Here is a 20708-nt window from a genome sequence, read left to right as displayed (position 1 = left end):
GTAATAGTATTATAATGTGTAAATATGTATTGAATGTACAGTAATATGGCATGCAAAATAATAATATATATTAATATATAATGTGGTAATGATAATAAGTAGTGTGTAATATTAATGTATAAATGTGATATGTATCGTAAAAATGTGGTAAGTAAATAATAATGTTGAAATGTGGTGAAAATAATAATGTGATATGTAAAGTGATGTGTAAATATATGAAATGTGATAATAATATGTGTTAAAAAATATGGTAAAAATGTGGTAAATGTGTGTGTAAATAATGTAGTAAATAATATATGTGGTAAATGTAATAAATGTGTAAGCATCATTGGTAAATAATATGATAAAAATGTGGTAAATAATATTAATGTGATGTAAAAATGTGTAATATTAATAATGGATGTTAAAAATGTGGTAACAAATGTAATGTGTTAAAATGTGGTAAATAATGCCGATAATATATAATAAAAATGTGATAATGTATATTAAAAATATAATAATGTGTAAAATATAAGTATTAATGGCAATGTAATAATGTAAAAGTCTTGATATATTGAAATGTGTGTTAAATGTGAAATAATGTAATATGTGGTAAAAATGTGTAAAAATGCATTGACGTGATATAAATATATGTAAAATGTGGTATGTAATGTGTAAATGTGTGTAAAAATGAAAAATATGTGTATTAAATAATGTGAAATAATGTGATAAAAATGGTAAATGTAGTAAAATGTGTAAATATGTAGTATGTGATAATATAGTAATGTAAATATTAAAAATGTGGTAAAAATATATATCAATGAAAGGTAATAATATTAATATTAAAAATATTTAAATAATAATAATGTGTATTATAATAATGTTGAAAATGTAGTAATGAATAATAAAAATGTGGTAAGTATGTGTGTTATAATGGCATAATGTAGTGATGTATCAATGTGACATGGCATAATATTAATGTGTATGGTAAATGTGTCGGCGAAATCATTGCAATAATAATGTGTACAAAATGGAAATATATTATCATGTTGTAACATGTAATATTATGTTAACATGTGTGCATCATAATATTATGAATGTATGTGTAATGCGATAAAATGTATGTGTATATGGCAAAATGTATAAAAGTGTATTAATGTGTAAAAATGGAAAATGTGTGTATCATGATGTGTGTTAAAATATTGTGAAATGCAATGATATCTTGATGAAATGTGGCAAAAATGTATTAATATGTTAGTCTTATGTAATAATGTGTTAAAAATGTGATATCGACAATGACATATGTGATAATGTGTATGGCAAAAATATGTGCATCTGTTATCAATGTGGCAAAATATGTGTAAATGTGTCAATAATATGTAAAAATATGGCAAACGTGATATCTGGTAGTAAATATGTGTATCTTGATGTAATATCAAAAATGTGATATTAAGTGTGGCAAATGGTCAAATATGTGTAATATGGTAAATGTGTAATGTCATCAGCGTATGTGTGAAAATAGTAATGTATAAAATGTGGTAATAATGTTAATGTGTCATAAATGTTAATATGTCATGCGACGTATCATGTATAAAGTATGTTAAATGTACATCGTGTGACTATATAATATATGTAATGCATCGTGCATGTAAATGTGGTATGATATTAAAAATAGTGTATGTATTAAATGTGAAAAATATATTAAAAATGTGGTAAAAATGTAATATTGTAAATGTGTAAAATGTGACATCATTAAATATGTAAATAATAATAATGGATATGTAATAATGTGGTATCAATGCGTAAAAATAATGTATATGTGGTAAAGTATGTGTTAGACGTATTGGTATGTGTGTGTAAAAATGTATAATATTAATGTTGTTAAAATGTGGTAAGATAATATGACAAAATATCGGTAAAATATATGTTAAAATGGCGAAAATGTGATATTAATAGTGTACATCTTGTCAATGTCATGTTAAAATGTGATTAATAATGTCAAAAATGTGATAATATGTGTATGTGATATGTTAAATGCTGATATTGTATGGTAGTGTTGATAATGTATGGCAAAAATGTTGTGTATGTGATATATATGATATGAAGTATAAATGTGTATCTAAGCGTTATGCATATGTATTAAAATGGCAAAAATGTGATGTATAAAAATGTGTGCATGATGTATGTAAAAATGTTTATGATATGTTAATGTAAATATGTAGTAAATGTAAATGTGTGTAAAAATGTGATAATGGTATATGTAAATGTTGATAATAATATGTATAAATGTAATAATAGTAAATGTGATGTGTATTAATAGTGTGTAAAATATGTATTAAATGTGTGTAAAATGTGTAAGTAATATTAAAAATGTGATGTAATGTGTGAAAAATGTGTCATCTTGTAAAAATGTAATCATGGTATATTAAATGTGTAGATGTGTAATAATGTGGTAATATTATCAAATATAATAAAAATGTTGTAAATCAATGTGTAATATCTAGTAAAATGTGGTAAATGATATGATGTAAATGGTAAATGTATTAAAAATGTGGCAAAGATAATATTAAAAATGTAATGTAAATGTGGTAAATGTATTAAAAATGTGGTATTATGGTAAAAATGTGTGAAGTAAATACATAATAAATAATGTGTAAATATGTGATAGTAATAATATAAATGGTAATAATGTAATAAAATGTGGTAAAAATGTGTGTCAAAATGTAGTAATAATATATAGATGTGTATAATAATAATGTAATGTCAGAAATATTAAGTAATATGTTAATAATGTGGTAAAAATAATGTAAAATGAATAATGGCGGAAAAATGTGACAATAATAAATGATGGCGAAAAATGTGGCAAATAATATGTGATGAAAGCACGAATGTGGTAAAATATGTGATGAATGTGGTCATGTGGTATGTGGCGTCGCGGCATGTGTAAATAGCGTGACGTGTGTAAATGGCGGTAAAATGTATTAAATGTAAAAATGATGACATATGTGCAATCATATGTAATAATAAATAATAAATAATGTGTGGAGCATCTTGTAAATAATATGTGTAAAATATGCGTAATGTGTGTGTGGCGATATATTAGTATCAGTAATGACAATGTTGTGATAATGTAAATCAATAATGTTATCAATAATATTAGTGTAAATGTCAAGTAATAATGAAAAATGTGTAGTAAGTGTAATTAAAAATGTGGTATAAGTGTCGTCATTCGTTGAAAGTAATGTTAATAGTAAATGTATTGTATCTATAGTGTAAATATGGCGATGTATGTAATAAAATGTGCAATAATGCTGACGATAATGTGTTGATCAATATGTAAATGTGATATGTGTGTTATGTGATAATGTAATAAATGTGATATAGTGTAAATATGTGTGTGCTGATATTAATAAAATATGGAACGCATATTGGTCAATGTGCACATCTAATGGTAAAAATAATAAATACGACGAAAAATGCATTGTAAGTCCATCTTGTATCGTAAATAATTGGCATATGTAATGTTAGTAAATGTGGTAAAGAATGTGTCAATGTAAAATGTATGTAATGTAGTTGCATCTTAAATAATGTATGTAAAAATGGCAGTAATGTGATGGGTAATATGTAAGAAATGAAGTAATATTAAAATGTATAATATTAAAATGTGGTATAATGATAAATGTGGTAAGGCCCTAACCCACCACTTTCTCCACCTGGGACTGGTCAAGTCAAAGAGTAGTATTTGACCTCTTTGACGCGCGAAGCCCGGCCTCGAGGCGCTGATATGTTAAGTGAACTTTCAGGAAGGCTTGATTGGCCATTTTTGGTGAAATGTGATGAGCTGGTGGTTTGCGGTCCTCGTCTTGTTATCTTGATATTGTTTGCATATATATATATCTATATAAAAATCGTGTCTCTCCTATCTTTAACATATATAAATATATAATATCTCATATAATAATAATAATAATAATAATAATAATAATAATAATAATAATAATATATATATATATATAATAATAATAATAATAATAATAATAATATAATAATAATAATAATAATAATATATATGTAATAATAATAATAATATATATATAATAATAATGATGTATAATAATAATAATAATATAATAATATTAAAAAATATGTATAAAAAATAATATGTAGTAAAGCCAATAATGGAATTAGTAAATATATTAATAACTAATATATGTAATATTAATATGTATAATATAGTAATAATAATAATAATAATAATAATAATAATAATAATAATAATAATTAATAATAATAATAATAATAATAATAATATTAAATAATAATATTATTAATAATAATAATAATATGTATATGTAATAATATTATTAATGAGAACTAATATATATTATAATAATAATAAATAAATTAAGTAAATTATTAATAATAATAATAATAATATATTAATAATAATAATAATATGTATAATATGTAAATTAATATGTAATAAATAATATGTTAATAATGTAATAAATAATAATAATATGTGTAATAATGTGTGATAAATATGTGTATGTAAGTAATGTGTAATGTAATAATAATGTATGTAATGTAATATGATGTAGTAGTGGTGAATAATAGCGTAATGTAAAAATAATAAATAATAATATAGTAAAATGTATAATATGTAATAAATGTCATATATGTAATAATGTGTAAAAATGTGTAATGAATATGTAGTAATATAATAATAATAGATAATATGTAATATAATGTAAGTAGTAAATAATAATGTAATATTAAATAATAAGTAATATGTAAAATAAATATGTGTGTAATGACATAATAATGTGGTATAATAATGTGTAAAATGCATGTGAGTAATATGTAAGTAATGTGTGTATGTGTGTGTGTGTGTGTGTGTAAGATAGTATTATGTAAAGTAGTATTAATGGCATATTAATAGTATTAAACATGAGTAATGTACATTAGATGTAAAATGTGTGAAGTATTAAGTAATGATGGTAGTGAAATGTATGTGTATTAAGTATGCTTGAAGTATATGTAATCATATTAAATAATAAATATGTTATTATTAATAATGTAAAATGTGTAAATAATGCATGTGTAAGATATATATTAATCTTGGTAGTAGTATGTGTGGAACAATGTTGGCATCAATAATATGTGAAACATGTGTATCGTGGACGAATGTCTTGGTAGCTCAATGAATGGCGAAAATGTGGCATGTAGTGAGTATGTGGCGTAATATGTGACATGTGGTAAAATGTGTGTGATGACATGTTGACAAGTAATAATGTCGAGCCATCTTAATATGTGGCACGCCGATGTGTGGTCATGCATCTGTGATAATGATAATACATGTGATAATGTCTGTTGCATCTGTATCGTGTATCATGTCAATAATGCACGTAATAATAATGTTATATGACATCTTGTGCATCTTGTGCATCGTAATGTCATCTTGTAAAAATAATAGTATTAATGTCATAGCTATCATCATCATTGAATGCAATATGTCATCTTGACATCTTGGCGCAATGTCCATCGTAATTAATAAATATTGAAAATAATAATGTGTCAACCTGGTATGTAAAAATGTATTTGACATCTTATGTGTTTTAAATAATAATGCAATAAATATGGCGTGCAAATGTTAATAATGAAAAATGTGGCAATGTCATAAATAATATTAAAGCATGGCATCTTGGTAATAATGCGTCATGTTGTATCAATATATTCATCGGTCAAAATGTGTAAATGCTTGATAATATTAATGCTGTAGAAAAATGTGATAGCATCGTGTAGTAATATTAAATCAGAAACGTAATATGGTAAAATGTATGTAAAAATAATAGATGCGGCATGTCGTCTTTGGCTAGTGTATTAAAATGGCGGTAAAATGTGTAAATGGTAAAGTAATATGTGTGTGAAAATGTGGTAAAAATATGTAAAAAATCGTGGTAAAATGATGTCCATCTTGAGCTGTGTCGCATCTTAGTATCATCATCAATATGTGTAATCGTGAAATCATCTGTATGAAATGTAAATAATATACCATCAAATGTGTGTTAAAAATGTGTTATAAAAAAATAAGTGTGTAAAATGTGAAAATAAAATATGTCTTATGTAAAAATGAATGTATGAATAATGTAAAAATGTGGTATATTAAAAATGTGGCAATGTGTAAATCTTGTAAATATGTCATCGCGGCGCATGTCATCTTGAAAAATAATAATAAAATGTGGTAAATAATGTGTGTGGTAAAAATGTGTGTAAATGAAGCAATATCGTGTTAAAAATATTGGCAGATAGTACGTGTAAAAATAGCGATAGTAATGTGTCTGTGTATATTAAATGGCAAAAGTAATATTATTAATGTGTAGTATGTGTCATGTGGTAAAAGTGTGTGTCAAGTTGGTAAAAATATGTGTATTAAATGGCGATGTGTCATGTCACATGTATAATAATAATGTATGAATGTGAATGCATCGTGGTAAATATGTGTAATTATAATAATAAATGTGGTAAAAAATGTAATGTGTATTAAAAATGGTGTAATAATGTTTGACGCAAATATTGGCTACGCTCCATGATATATGTCATCGCATGTGTATTAATAATGATAATATTAAAAATGGCGTCATAATGATGTGTAATATGGTAACGTAATAATATGGCGTATCATGTGTGTGATGTATGTAATATGTATTAAAAATGAAAAATAATATCATCTTGGCATGTAATAGTGCATCTTGTAAAAATGTGTGTCAAGTAACGTAAAATGTATGCATGTAGTGTGCATGTAGTAATGATAATAAATGTGGTAAAAGTATGTAATGTGGTACAATGTACGTGTCGTGTGGCATGTGTTGTTAGTAACAAAAATGTGTGTGACGTAATGAGAAATGTGACAATGCGTAATAATATTATTGATAAAAATGGCAAATAATGTGTCCATCTTGGTGAAAATATGAAATGTGCAATATTGTGTGTGTTAATGCTGGTAAAGTAGTATGTAAAATGAAAATGAAAAATGTGGCAAATGCGTATGTGATATCTTGGTAATAGTAATATTAACGACATGTAGTGTGTGTGTCGTAAATAATATGTGTAATAATATAATGTCGTTAGTGAATGTGCGTAATATGTAAAGTAATAGTAGTATTAAGTAAATGAGTATGTAATATTAATATTAAAAATGTGGCTGAAAGTAATGATGTTAAATGTGTATAATGATAATAGCGGCAAAATGTGTGTGTAAATGTGGTATAAGCATAATAATAATGTCATCTTGGCATCTTGTATGTGAATGGTAAATGTGTGTGTAACATGTGTCTTGTAGACTGTGTGCATCGTGATGATATGTAAATAAGTATTAATAATGTAAATGGCGATGTGAATGTAAAAATGGCCATTATTAATGTGTAAAAATGTGATTGGCGGATAATATGTGATAATAGTAAAAAATGTGACGATAATAATGTAAAATCTTGATGAATATGTGTATTAAATGTGAGTAAATATATGATAATAGTGCTGTGAAAAGTCATAGTGTATGTGATAGTAAAAGTAATGTATTAAAAATGGCATCAATGAAATGTGTAAATATGTGGTAAAAATGTGTGTGTGATTGGTATGTATTAAAGTGCGTATGTAAATGGTAATGTATTAATGTGGTAAAGATAATATTAAAAATGTAAGAATGTGTAAGTGGTAAAAATGTAAGTAAAAAAAATGTAGAAAATGAAAAAATGTGTGCAGCAATATCAATCGTGAAAAATAGTATTAAAAAAATGTGGTATGTATTAAGGCATGTGGTAAACGGCATCAATAATATGTAGTGTAAAAATATATAATATTAAATATGTAATATATGTGTGAAAATGTGACACATCAATGTGTGGCGTAAAAATGTAATGATAATGGTATGTGTGTGATATTAAATAATGTCAAGTCATGTAAATGTTAAGTATGTCAACATGGCACATGTAATAATATGTATTAATGTGATATCGTCAATAAAAAATGTAGAAATGTATAAAAAATGTGGCAAAGTCAATGTATGTGTAAAAATGTAGAAGTAAAAATATGTAGTGTGTAAGTAATAAGAAATATGTGTAAATGTAAAATGTATCGTGTAAGTATGTGTGTAAATGGCGTGTGTGTGTATTATGGTACATGTGTGTATGTCAATAGAATGGCAGAAAAAATAATGTGTGAAATGGTAAAAATGTATGTGCATCGTGACAAGTAATAGTAATAGAATGTCGTGAAATGTATGTGTCAAAAATGCTAGAGTAATGTGTCATCTGAATGTGGTAATGTGTGAAGCAATAATGTGTATGTGGTGACGTAGTCAATAGTATTAATATCTGTGTGACGTGTCAAATATGTGTGTATCCTGGCATCTGCCCTCCTAAAAATCATAATGTGTATTATATCTCTTGTGTCTATATATCATCGTAAATAAATGTAGTATCAATATCTGGCGATCTCCGTCATAATCATCGTGGCGTATCATGTCACGTCTGGCCACTCATCTCTCCCTCTGTGCTCTCTCTCCCTCATATATTCTCTCTCCTGATCTTGAGATCTGTTCAGATCTTGCTCCTCTTGTCTGTTTGTCTGATCAAAGCTGTTACTCTCTTCTCTCTTTGTTCTCCCTCTCTTCTCTCTCTGTCTGTTCTCTGTGTCTCTACTATGGCCTTGTGCAGGTCAGTTCTCTAACCAGTGTAATGTTTCTTACCCCACAGCGACTGCACTGAGGACAAGGAGCTTGAGACCAAGGATGAATCCTGCGGTATGATATAGTTACTTATATCAATAACTGCACCGGATATCCATGGAAAATGGGTGCTTTATATTCTCTTATTTTTTACATGAAGCATTTGATAGTTTTGATGGTTAAACTTGGTCTCTATCAGCAGCAACAGTACATACCATACCATGTTGTCATGTTACACAACCACACTACAGACAGAACCACCTCAGCATGAAAATGTTAACCTTCTAATCCTGAGTTCCCTGCTATAGATTAAGAGTGGTTAGACTAGGAGACTTGGCGCTGTGTGTGTCTGTGCTGTTAGGAGGGGAATTCACCCACCGCCCACACATTCAGCCACACTGCCGCTCATTCATTCATCTATTCCCCCTGAGTCTCCCTGCTTATCTGTCAGACCAGAGCCCCCTGTGGGCTGTTCTCTAAAGGGCTGAGGCTCCAGGCTGTGTCAGGCCCAGACGCAGGCACAGTGTGGGTGGGAGCATGGGAAACAGGCCTGGCCCACCACCAGTTTATAGCAGAGGAAACAAGGGAAGCCGGGTTGAGATGGGATATTACTGTACTGAAGAGCGGACTGTCACACAGAGAGACAACAGGGGGATAAATTGAGGGAGTCAAAGAAAGAGACACAGGAGGTGTTTGAAAGATATAAAGAGGAGGATGATGATGATATCTCTTCTCTCCCCCTCCAGGTTCTGTGCGTGTGGACCGGGGCCAGGCTCAGGCTCATAGGCTCCTCCTGGTGGTCAACTCGGAGCTCAGGGAGATTACCTCTGACCCACAGCACATGACCTTTGACCCCCAGCTCAGGAGCATGCTGCAGTGGGCGGCGGCCTCCATTGCAGACCTGCCAATGGTTCAGCTGGGTCATAGTGGCAGCTGGGACCTGCAGCAGGTGAGTGGCTTGAACCTTAACCCACAACCAAAGGATTATGCACACACAAGCACGCACGGACGGACGGGCGGCTGCCTCTGTCATTACCGAGGTGTGTACTGGTTCCTGCCTGCTGAGCTGTGTTCTGTCTGCCCTTCTAGCTGCCTGTGGTGGTCCAGAGGCTGAAGGAGAGGGAGTGGAGGGTGGGAGAGCTGCTCCAAGCCCTGCTGCGCTACTGTGAAGAAACCTTCACCCCACCCCAGTCTGAACCCAGAGAGGAGACACCCCAGGCGGGGAGAGCACTCCACCACACTCCCCTCTTCCAGTGGCTCCTGGAGCACGCCTAGGCTGACTACACTTACCCTCACCTCTCGTTCCTCTCTCCTCTCTCCTCTCCTCTCTCCTCTCCCCTCCCTCCTCACCTCTCCCCTCCCTCCTCACCTCTCCCTCATTTCGTCTTCTCTCTCCTCAGTAATTGTGTCTTTTCTTCTCTTTGGTTTTGTTGTGGTTCTTTTGTGTTTAATATTAGGCTGCATATCACATGCGTTGATTAATGTGCCTTTCTGCTAAAGCCCTCTGGCCCTTTGACACAGTCATCGCACACAGCCACTCTTTCTTACATCATCTAGTGTGGGCCGAGGGAATCTGACCCCCGCAACTTCCTCTCCGACCCCAACACAGAAACACTCCTGCTGTGAATTCACTTTAAGGGTGGTGAGGCATTTCCACCAGCTGCCCCAGGCCTCTGCCTCCTTTTAGATGATACTACAACATGATGAAATGTTTGAGTGAGTGGCCCCATATCCTGTTAGGGTTAACAGTAGAGTTAGAGTCAGTCAGTCAACCACAGCAGCGAACATTCACACAGGCCCAAAATACATCTCCGGTGTTATTGTGACACTGTGATTGCTTGTATTATTAAGGGAATTTCAGACTATGTGAAATGATGTGGATATTGGCCATCCTGTGGCTTCTCTACACTGTAATATACATGCCTGCCTGCGCGTGTTGAACTGTTGAGTTTGCATGGCTGTTCTGCTTCTGACATCCCTGGACAAAGGAGTGAGAACTTATAACACTCACTATTGTGTTCTGGAACTTCCCAGGACTGCATTAGCAGGCCTTTGTGCTGTGGTCGATTACAATCACTTACAATGTTATAAACAACATATGCCTGTACGTGCTCCTCAAATGGTTCCATGCTATAGTTCTGCACTGTACTATAGCTGTACCATCAGCAGAGCCTATTTCAGTGTTTACCATGGCCTGATCCTCATGCTCTTCATCACTTGAATATTGTTGTATTGAGATGCCTGTCAGTGAATGAGCCCGAATGACACTTCAGCTGTGCAATAGCCCCAGTTAGAACTGCCTGACAGCATAACTGTAGACTCCACGTTGTCAAACTGCTTGACAGCATAGCTATAGACTCCACGTTGTCAAACTGCTTGACAGCACAGCTATAGACTCCACGTTGTCAAACTGCTTGACAGCATAGCTATAGACTCCACGTTGTCAAACTGCCTGACAGCAGAGCTATAGACTCCACGTTGTCAAACTGCCTGACAGCATAACTATAGACTCCACGTTGTCAAACTGCCTGACAGCAGAGCTATAGACTCCACGTTGTCAAACTGCCTGACAGCATAACTATAGACTCCACGTTGTCAAACTGCTTGACAGCATAGCTATAGACTCCACGTTGTCAAACTGCCTGACAGCATAACTGTAGACTCCACGTTGTCAAACTGCTTGACAGCATAACTATAGACTCCACGTTGTCAAACTGCCTGACAGCATAACTGTAGACTCCACGTTGTCAAACTGCCTGACAGCATAACTATAGACTCCACGTTGTCAAACTGCCTGACAGCATAACTGTAGACTCCACGTAAACTGCCTGACAGCATAACTGTAGACTCCACGTTGTCAAACTGCCTGACAGCATAACTATAGACTCCAGCAAACTGCCTGACAGCATAACTGTAGACTCCACGTTGTCAAACTGCCTGACAGCATAGCTATAGACTCCACGTTGTCAAACTGCCTGACAGCATAACTGTAGACTCCACGTTGTCAAACTGCTTGACAGCATAACTGTAGACTCCACGTTGTCAAACTGCTTGACAGCATAGCTATAGACTCCACGTTGTCAAACTGCCTGACAGCATAGCTATAGACTCCACGTTGCCAAACTGCTTGACAGCATAGCTATAGACTCCACGTTGCCAAACTGCTTGACAGCATAGCTATAGACTCCACGTTGTCAAACTGCCTGACAGCATAACTGTAGACTCCACGTTGCCAAACTGCTTGACAGCACAGCTGTAGACTCCACGTTGTCAAACTGCTTGACAGCACAGCTGTAGACTCCACGTTGTCAAACTGCTTGACAGCACAGCTGTAGACTCCACGTTGTCAAACTGCTTGACAGCATAGCTATAGACTCCACGTTGTCAAACTGCTTGACAGCATAGCTATAGACTCCACGTTGTCAAACTGCTTGACAGCATAGCTATAGACTCCACGTTGTCAAACTGCTTGACAGCATAGCTATAGACTCCACGTTGTCAAACTGCTTGACAGCATAGCTATAGACTCCACGTTGTCAAACTGCTTGACAGCATAGCTATAGACTCCACGTTGTCAAACTGCTTGACAGCATAGCTATAGACTCCACGTTGTCAAACTGCTTGACAGCATAGCTATAGACTCCACGTTGTCAAACTGCTTGACAGCATAGCTATAGACTCCACGTTGTCAAACTGCTTGACAGCATAGCTATAGACTCCACGTTGTCAAACTGCTTGACAGCACAGCTATAGACTCCACGTTGTCAAACTGCTTGACAGCATAGCTATAGACTCCACGTTGTCAAACTGCTTGACAGCATAGCTATAGACTCCACGTTGTCAAACTGCTTGACAGCATAGCTATAGACTCCACGTTGTCAAACTGCTTGACAGCATAGCTATAGACTCCACGTTGTCAAACTGCTTGACAGCATAGCTATAGACTCCACGTTGTCAAACTGCTTGACAGCACAGCTATAGACTCCACGTTGTCAAACTGCTTGACAGCACAGCTATAGACTCCACGTTGTCAAACTGCTTGACAGCACAGCTATAGACTCCACGTTGTCAAACTGCTTGACAGCACAGCTATAGACTCCACGTTGTCAAACTGCTTGACAGCACAGCTGTAGACTCCACGTTGTCAAACTGCTTGACAGCACAGCTGTAGACTCCACGTTGTCAAACTGCTTGACAGCACAGCTGTAGACTCCACGTTGTCAAACTGCTTGACAGCACAGCTGTAGACTCCACGTTGTCAAACTGCTTGACAGCACAGCTATAGACTCCACGTTGTCAAACTGCTTGACAGCACAGCTATAGACTCCACGTTGTCAAACTGCTTGACAGCATACAGTACAGTAGGCCACTGCTGATGCCTTGCGTATTAATGCTGATTCTCTGTGCTGCCAAATGTTTCTGATCCATGTGAAATCTGAAAAATGTTTCACACACATTGTGTTCATAACCTTAATGTATTGGGACACTGTTAAGAACTTTAAAACCTGTATTAGAAAACACATTCCTGAAATGTCTAGGAGAAAATGTATTAAATGGGGGAAAATGTATGTAATTAAAGAGGAATGTATGGTGATATATGGGAGATGGGGAGAGAGTGTATATAGAGCCTATAAGAGTTTGCCAACTATGTCACAGTACAATAACACAGTATCCATATATTTTTTTCAGAGGAAGATTGTAATATGTCTATTTGTTGAGTTGTGATTGTAAACATATAGACAGCTGGTCGCTGTCGGGCCCTCCTGTATCTATCAATGTATTTAGTGTTACTGTACATTCCAATGCGCTCCTTCACAGGCCGCCTGGCTGCCTGCCGCTATAATGTGTTATTTAAAGCTGAATGTGCATCCGCAGAGAGAACTCCATAGTATGAGATGTACTATCAGATAAGTCTATTTTGTTACTGTCGTTGTTGCAGTTCTACTAGCGTCTTGTCCTGCACCGCGGAAGGCAAACTGTGTTTACTGGATCCTGTATTTTTCCTACTTCTTTGTATAATTTTGCCAAATAAGATATTTCATGATGATTGAAGTTGTAACAGTGAGTGCACTACTATTTGTCCCCTTCTAGTGACATCGCTAAATATTTCACACATTCTAAGCTTGATGGCAAAGCACTGTATTTGTCATTGTTTAAGCTGTGTATCAATAAAGCTCTTTCATGTGATTCTGCCTAACTACCTACCTAGTACTACCCTTTCTTAGGTGTTTGATGTAGCGAATGTTGTATCACAAATCAAGTTTACTCTCTGTAAGACTTGCCTTCGGTCTTGCGGACACCTGGCCGAGGTGTTTTGGGGTTCTTTTGGAGAGGGCTTTTTATCTGAACCGCCATTCAAACGAGCAGTCACTTGTTTCATCGTGTCTACAGTCAACAGTAGTACCGCATTAAACGGGATCATCTCGAATTCTGAAAGGAAACCGTGTGATCACTTAACCAAGCCCTTCTGTTCCTAACGACTGTGCTACAGCGTGTGGTTATTCCTCCGTGCTGCCACACAGACAGCCATTGTTGGTACTGTATGTAATTACAGATGGTTTTCCTCCCATCAATACATCTGTAATTAGGCGTTAGTGTTACAGCACAATGCTGAGGGCCTGTCAGCTTACTGTACTGCCCCAGAGGCCTGGGATGAATGGTAGCTAGTGTCTGTCTTTCTAATTGCAGGCTTATCGCTGTGATACAGGAGCTGTGGAATGTGACAGAGGCACATATCTGATCTCTGCCAGTCCGAGGAGCATGAACTGTGACAGATTACACTGCAGTGAAGAGGATAGGGTTTGACTTGCTGACTTCTCTATCTTTATCCATTTCTGTCAGCACCTCATGTTTTAGGGTGTGAACTCTTGTTTGGGCATCTGACCCAGGGCCTCAGCGGTGCATGTGGGGCGTCAGGTAGTCTGTGGTTAGAGTGTTGGACCAGTAACCCAAAGGTTGCTAGATTAAATCCCAGAGCGGACAAGGTAAAAATCTGTCGCTCTGCCCCTGAACAAGGCAGTAAACCCACTGTTCCCAGGATGTCATTGTAAATAAGAATTTACCTTTAAATAAAGCTTCAAACAAAAAAGTGGAACCGCAAAGTTCAGACCCCCCCCCCCGACCACCCACTCAAGAAAAAGTTTATGATCCCTGTTCTAAGGTGTGTGCTTAGTATTCCATTATTTATATAACTGACATCCAACTTGTTATCAGGGTGTGACTGGTGTGGTCTGACAGATCGGCTTGGCCCCAGCCTGGAATCCCCCCTGGGTCGGACATGATTCAACAGCCCATTGACATCACTTCCCTCCCTACACCAACAAACGGCTGGGTTGTTGGGAGAGACCACTGGAGAGGAGAAGGAGGGGTGTTTGAGTCAGGCCTGTGGAATCCATGACAGGCTCAGGGCTTTGTGTCTGAGGGGAACTCCAGCTACATCATCTATTCTACACCAAGCCTCTGTTTACCCTCGCCCTGTTCAACAAAATACTGTTTTTCTACTGTCCTTTTCTTGTGTGGGTAGACTTTTTGTCTTGATAATTATGTGTGGGTGTTTTGTTAATTGGGGGACGCAGAGGCACATCTGGGGAGTTTGTGGATGAACTGAAGGAATAACGTGGCAGACCACATTGGATGCATTTTCTGCCAGTCAAATAGATTCATATCCTTGCTGTGTTTAATAAATCTACCCTATGAAAGACTTCTAAAGGTTTTATGGTAAACAGACCACTTCTCTTGTGTAACAGCTTCATAGCCTTGATCAGCTGGGGCCACGTTTGAGGAACTTCTCTATTGTTTTTACAGTGTCATCTAGTTTCTATTGAAAACAAGTTTATTGATGGCGTCATACATAGTGACATGAGTATCCTGGTGCTGGAAGTCTTTCATCCTGATGGAGCAGAGATGAAACCTCCCACTGAGAGATCTCTGAGTCATCACTCATCTGTCCACACATGAAAAGAATAGTGCTCACCATTTCTCACTGTTAGTATGTCTATCAGTGAGAGCATATGTTTATCCAGGAGGAGTGATCGCAGGGCACTGTTTAGTAGCCTACAGCGTGGCTAGGAGTCGTCAGAGTTCAGAGGGCATCCACGCTCGTGACGGCAGTGAGTGAGTGTGTGTTGTGTTTGTGGACCGGGCAGTTTGTCAGAGTTCAGAGGGCATCCACGCTCGTGACGGCAGTGAGTGTGTGTGTGTTGTGTTTGTGGACCGGGCAGTTTGTCAGAGTTCAGAGGGCATCCACGCTCGTGACGGCAGTGAGTGTGTGTGTGTTGTGTTTGTGGACCGGGCAGTTTGTCAGAGTTCAGAGGGCATCCACGCTCGTGACGGCAGTGAGTGTGTGTGTGTTGTGTTTGTGGACCGGGCAGTTGTGCATAGAAATGGGCAGCGGAAACCTGGACGGACATGACCTGACCCTGGTTACAATGGAAACCAAACAGCCAACACCGAGGGGGAAGGAGGGAGAGAGATGAGAGAAAGGAAGCAGAGAGGGAGATAAGAAGTCTGGTCAGAGGAGCAGCTGACTCATTTTATGTGAGAAGGTGGGAATGACAAGAGAAGAAGTGTTTATCCCAATATGAAGGGATGAGAAGAGGAAGAGAAGACAATTGGCGGAGGAGAAATGTCTAAGTCAAGTGGGCCTGCTCGTGTTTTCCCCTGACCATGAAGCCCATGTTTTGACTAGAGTGATTGAAAACAGCAGATCGGTCATGGTGGTCATGGTAACTAGTATATGGATCCATCTTAGAAGAGGGATAATAATTCAGATTGACTCAGAGCCGTTGCACAACATCTCCCAGCTGACGTCCACTCAGGTTGTTTTCCACAGTATGAAACTAAACGTAGAGACGGTTGAGATTTGGGTCAACACTGAACACTCACTACTGATGAATAGAGAGTTGCTTAATAACCTAATAACAAACGGTATGTTACTTCCCTCTGATCTACCTACACGGTATGCCCATATGACACAATGTCTGACTCTGTGTGTGTTTGTGTGTGCTAAATTTGTGTTTTTGTTTCAAAAAGGGAAACACCTCAACACCTCACCTTTTTCCATGACTTCAAGGCACCCTGACATTCCCTGCACATCCCACACACAAACCTGGTGCATTAACACACACGTCACGGTCGTCTCATATCTCCGGGGCTGTGGTGTTTCAATCGACCACAGAGAGGAAAGAGAGGTTAGGTTTGGGAGGGAGATCCTCAGATGACTGGAGACGTCCAACATTGATGTCATTGTTGATCCTGCCTTTTGTGCTGTTCCTCCCAGCTCTGTCAGGCAGCCTGCTCCAGTGGAGCTGGAACTTCAACTGGCCTGGCACCAGACATCCTATTGTAGGAATGCATGTTTCACCACAGAGATGTGGTTTGGAGATGAACGGCAAACAGGAGGTCATCCAAAAATCTACAAACATGCAGAACATGCCTCCTCACATCCCTCCAGTCAGTTACAACCTCTCACATGTCTTTCCCGGTCTGTCTCTCTCTCTGTTCTCTCTCTCTGTTTCTCTCTCGCAGTTCACACAGAGCAACAGGAGTTCTGTCATAGGCTTTTGTAATATGTCAGGTAATGACAATTGACGGAACACATGATGACAGGCAGTAGTTTAGATTGATGTTTGCTGTAGCTGCTGTAGCTGCTGTAGCTAATGGGTTCACTATTGTTAGCATTACAGTTGAAGTCCAGTGTGACCATCAATCCGTCCAGGCAGGAAAACAGAGGGTAGAGAGGGATGAAACATGGCGATTGAGAGGGATTAAGCAGGGAGACGGAGAGGGGTGAAACATGGCGATTGAGAGGGATGAAACAGAGAGATGGAGAGGGATGAAACAGGGAGATAGAGAGTGATGAAACAGGGAGATAGAGAGGGATGACACAGGGACATAGAGGGATGAAACATGGAGATAGAGAGGGATGAAACAGGGACATAGAGGGATGAAACAGGGAGATGGAGAGGGATGAAACAGGGAGATGGAGAGGGATGAAATGGGGAGATAGAGAGTGATGAAACAGGGAAATGGAGAGGGATGAAACAGGGAGAGGGATGAAATGGGAGATAGAGAGGGATGAAACAGGGAGATAGAGGGGTGAAACAGAGAGATGGAGAGGGATGAAACAGGGACATAGAGAGGATGAAACATGGAGATAGAGAGGGATGAAACAGGGACATGGAGAGGGATGAAACAGGGAGATAGAGAGGATGAAACAGGGAGGAGATGGAGGGAGGGATGAAACAGGGAGATGGAGAGGATGAAACAGGGAATGGAGAGGGATGAAACAGGGAGAGGGATGAAACAGGGAATGGGGATGAAACAGAGAGATAGAGAGGGATGAAACAGGAAGATGGAGAGGGGATGAAACAGGGAGATGGAGAGGGATGAAACAGGGAGATAGAGAGGGATGAAACAGGGAGATAGAGAGGGATGAAACAGGGAGATGGAGAGGGATGAAACAGGGAGATGGAGAGGGATGAAACGGAGATGGAGGGAGGGGTGAAACAGGGACATAGAGGGATGAAACAGGGAGATAGAGAGGGATGAAACAGGGAGATAGAGAGGGATGAAACAGGGAGATGGAGAGGGATGAAACAGGGACATATAGGGATGAAACAGAGATGGAGAGGGATGAAACAGAGAGATGGAGAGGGATGAAACAGGGACATAGAGGGATGAAACAATGAGATAGAGAGGGATGAAACAGAGAGATGGAGAGGGATGAAACAGAGAGATGGAGAGGGATGAAACAGGGACATAGAGGGATGAAACAGGGAGATAGAGAGGGATGAAACAGGGAGATAAAGAGGGATGAAACGGAGATGGAGGGAGGGGTGAAACAGGGACATAGAGGGATGAAACAGGGAGATAGAGAGGGATGAAACAGAGAGATAGAGAGGGGTGAAACAGGGACATAGAGGGATGAAACAGGGAGATAGAGAGGGATGAAACAGGGAGATAGAGAGGGATGAAACAGGGAGATGGAGAGGGATGAAACAGGGACATATAGGGATGAAACAGAGAGATGGAGAGGGATGAAACAGAGAGATGGAGAGGGATGAAACAGGGAGATGGAGAGGGATGAAATGGGGAGATGGAGAGGGATGAAATGGGGAGATGGAGAGGGATGAAACGGGGAGATGGAGAGGGATGAAACAGGGAGATGGAGAGGGATGAAACAGGGAGATAGAGAGGGATGAAACAGGGAGATAGAGAGATGAAACAGGGAGATAGAGAGGGATGAAACAGGAGATAGAGATGAGAGGGGGATGAAACAGGGACATAGAGGGGGTGAAACAGGGAGATAGAGGGATGAAACAGGAGATAGAGAGGGATGAAACAGGGAGATAGAGGGATGAAACAGGAGAGGATGAAACAGGGAGAGAGGGATGAAACAGGAGATAGAGAGGATGAAACAGGGACATGGAGAGGGATGAAACAGAGAGATGGAGAGGATGAAACAGGGAGATGGAGAGGGATGAAATGGGGAGATGGAGAGGGATGAAATGGGGGAGATGGAGAGGATGAAACAGGGGGAGATGGAGATGAAATGGAGATAGGGGATGAAACAGGGAGATGGAGAGGGATGAAACAGGGAGATAGAGAGGGATGAAACAGGGAGATGGAGAGGGATGAAACAGGGAGATAGAGAGGGATGAAACAGGGAGATAGAGAGGGATGAAACAGGAGATGGAGAGGGATGAAACAGGGAGATAGAGAGGGATGAAACAGGGAGATGGAGAGGGGTGAAACAGGGAGATAGAGAGGGATGAAACAGGGAGATGGAGAGGGATGAAACAGGGAGATGGAGAGGGATGAAACAGGGAGATAGAGAGGGATGAAACAGGGAGATAGAGAGGGATGAAACAGGGAGATGGAGAGGGATGAAACAGGAAGATGAAGAGGGATGAAACGGAGATAGAGAGGGGTGAAACAGGGACATAGAGGGATGAAACAGAGAGATGGAGAGGGATGACACAGGGACATAGAGGGATGAAACATGGAGATAGAGAGGGATGAAACAGGGACATAGAGGGATGAAACAGAGAGATAGAGAGGGATGAAACAGGGACATAGAGGGATGAAACAGGGAGATGGAGAGGGATGAAACAGGGAGATAGAGAGGGATGAAACAGGGAGATGGAGAGGGATGAAATGGGGAGATAGAGAGGGATGAAACGGGGAGATAGAGAGGGATGAAACAGTGAGATAGAGAGGGATGAAACAGGGAGATGGAGACAGATGAAATGGAGATAGAGGTGTGAAACAGGAAGATGAAGAGGGGTAAAACAGGAAGTTGAAGAGGGATGAAACGGAGATAGTGTGAGGGATGAAACAGGGAGATAGAGAGAGTGGTGAAGCAGGGAGATAGAGAGGGGTGAACAGGGAGATAGAGAGGGATGAAACAGGGAGATAGAGAGGGATGAAACAGGGAGATAGAGAGGGGTGAAGCAGGGAGATAGAGAGTGATGAAACAGGGAGATAGAGAGGGATGAAACAGGGAGATGGAGAGGGGTGAAACAGGGATATAGAGAGTGATGAAACAGGGAGATAGAGAGGGGTGAACAGGGAGATAGAGAGGGATGAAACAGGGAGATAGAGAGTGATGAAACAGGGAGATAGACAGGGGTGAAACAGGGAGATAGAGAGGGGTGAACAGGGAGATAGAGAGGGGTGAACAGGGAGATAGAGAGTGATGAAACATGGAGATAGAGAGGGATGAAACGGAGATGGAGAGGGGGGTGAAACAGAGAGATGGAGAGAGGGGTGAAACAGGGCGATAGAGAGAGGGGTGAAAAAGAGAAATGGAGAGAGGGGTGAAACAGGGCGATAAAGAGAGGGGTGAAACAGAGAGATGGAGAGAGGGGTGAAACAGAGAGATGGAGAGAGGGGTGAAACAGGGCGATAGAGAGAGGGGTGAAACAGAGAGATGGAGAGAGGGGTGAAACAGGGCGATAAAGAGAGGGGTGAAACAGAGAGATGGAGAGAGGGGTGAAACAGG

The 20708-nt window shown here is 38.3% G+C and overlaps 1 protein-coding gene across 1 annotated transcript in view; it reads left to right on the top strand.

The window, feature by feature from the left end:
- LOC118396118 (A-kinase anchor protein 11-like) overlaps positions 1-10050 on the top strand; it is a 104096-nt gene extending 94046 nt beyond the window's left edge. Inside the window, exons 12-14 of the mRNA XM_052522505.1 lie at positions 8733-8779; positions 9451-9653; positions 9794-10050. Of these exons, the coding sequence (XP_052378465.1) occupies positions 8733-8779; positions 9451-9653; positions 9794-9979 (436 nt within the window). The 3' untranslated portion in view covers positions 9980-10050. The remainder of the gene's footprint in view (positions 1-8732; positions 8780-9450; positions 9654-9793) is intronic.
- The last annotated feature ends 10658 nt before the right edge of the window (positions 10051-20708 follow it).

This window comes from Oncorhynchus keta, chromosome 7 (assembly GCF_023373465.1).
Source record: "Oncorhynchus keta strain PuntledgeMale-10-30-2019 chromosome 7, Oket_V2, whole genome shotgun sequence".
Classification (NCBI taxonomy): domain Eukaryota; kingdom Metazoa; phylum Chordata; class Actinopteri; order Salmoniformes; family Salmonidae; genus Oncorhynchus; species Oncorhynchus keta.
This window is presented reverse-complemented; position numbering and strand designations above follow the sequence as displayed.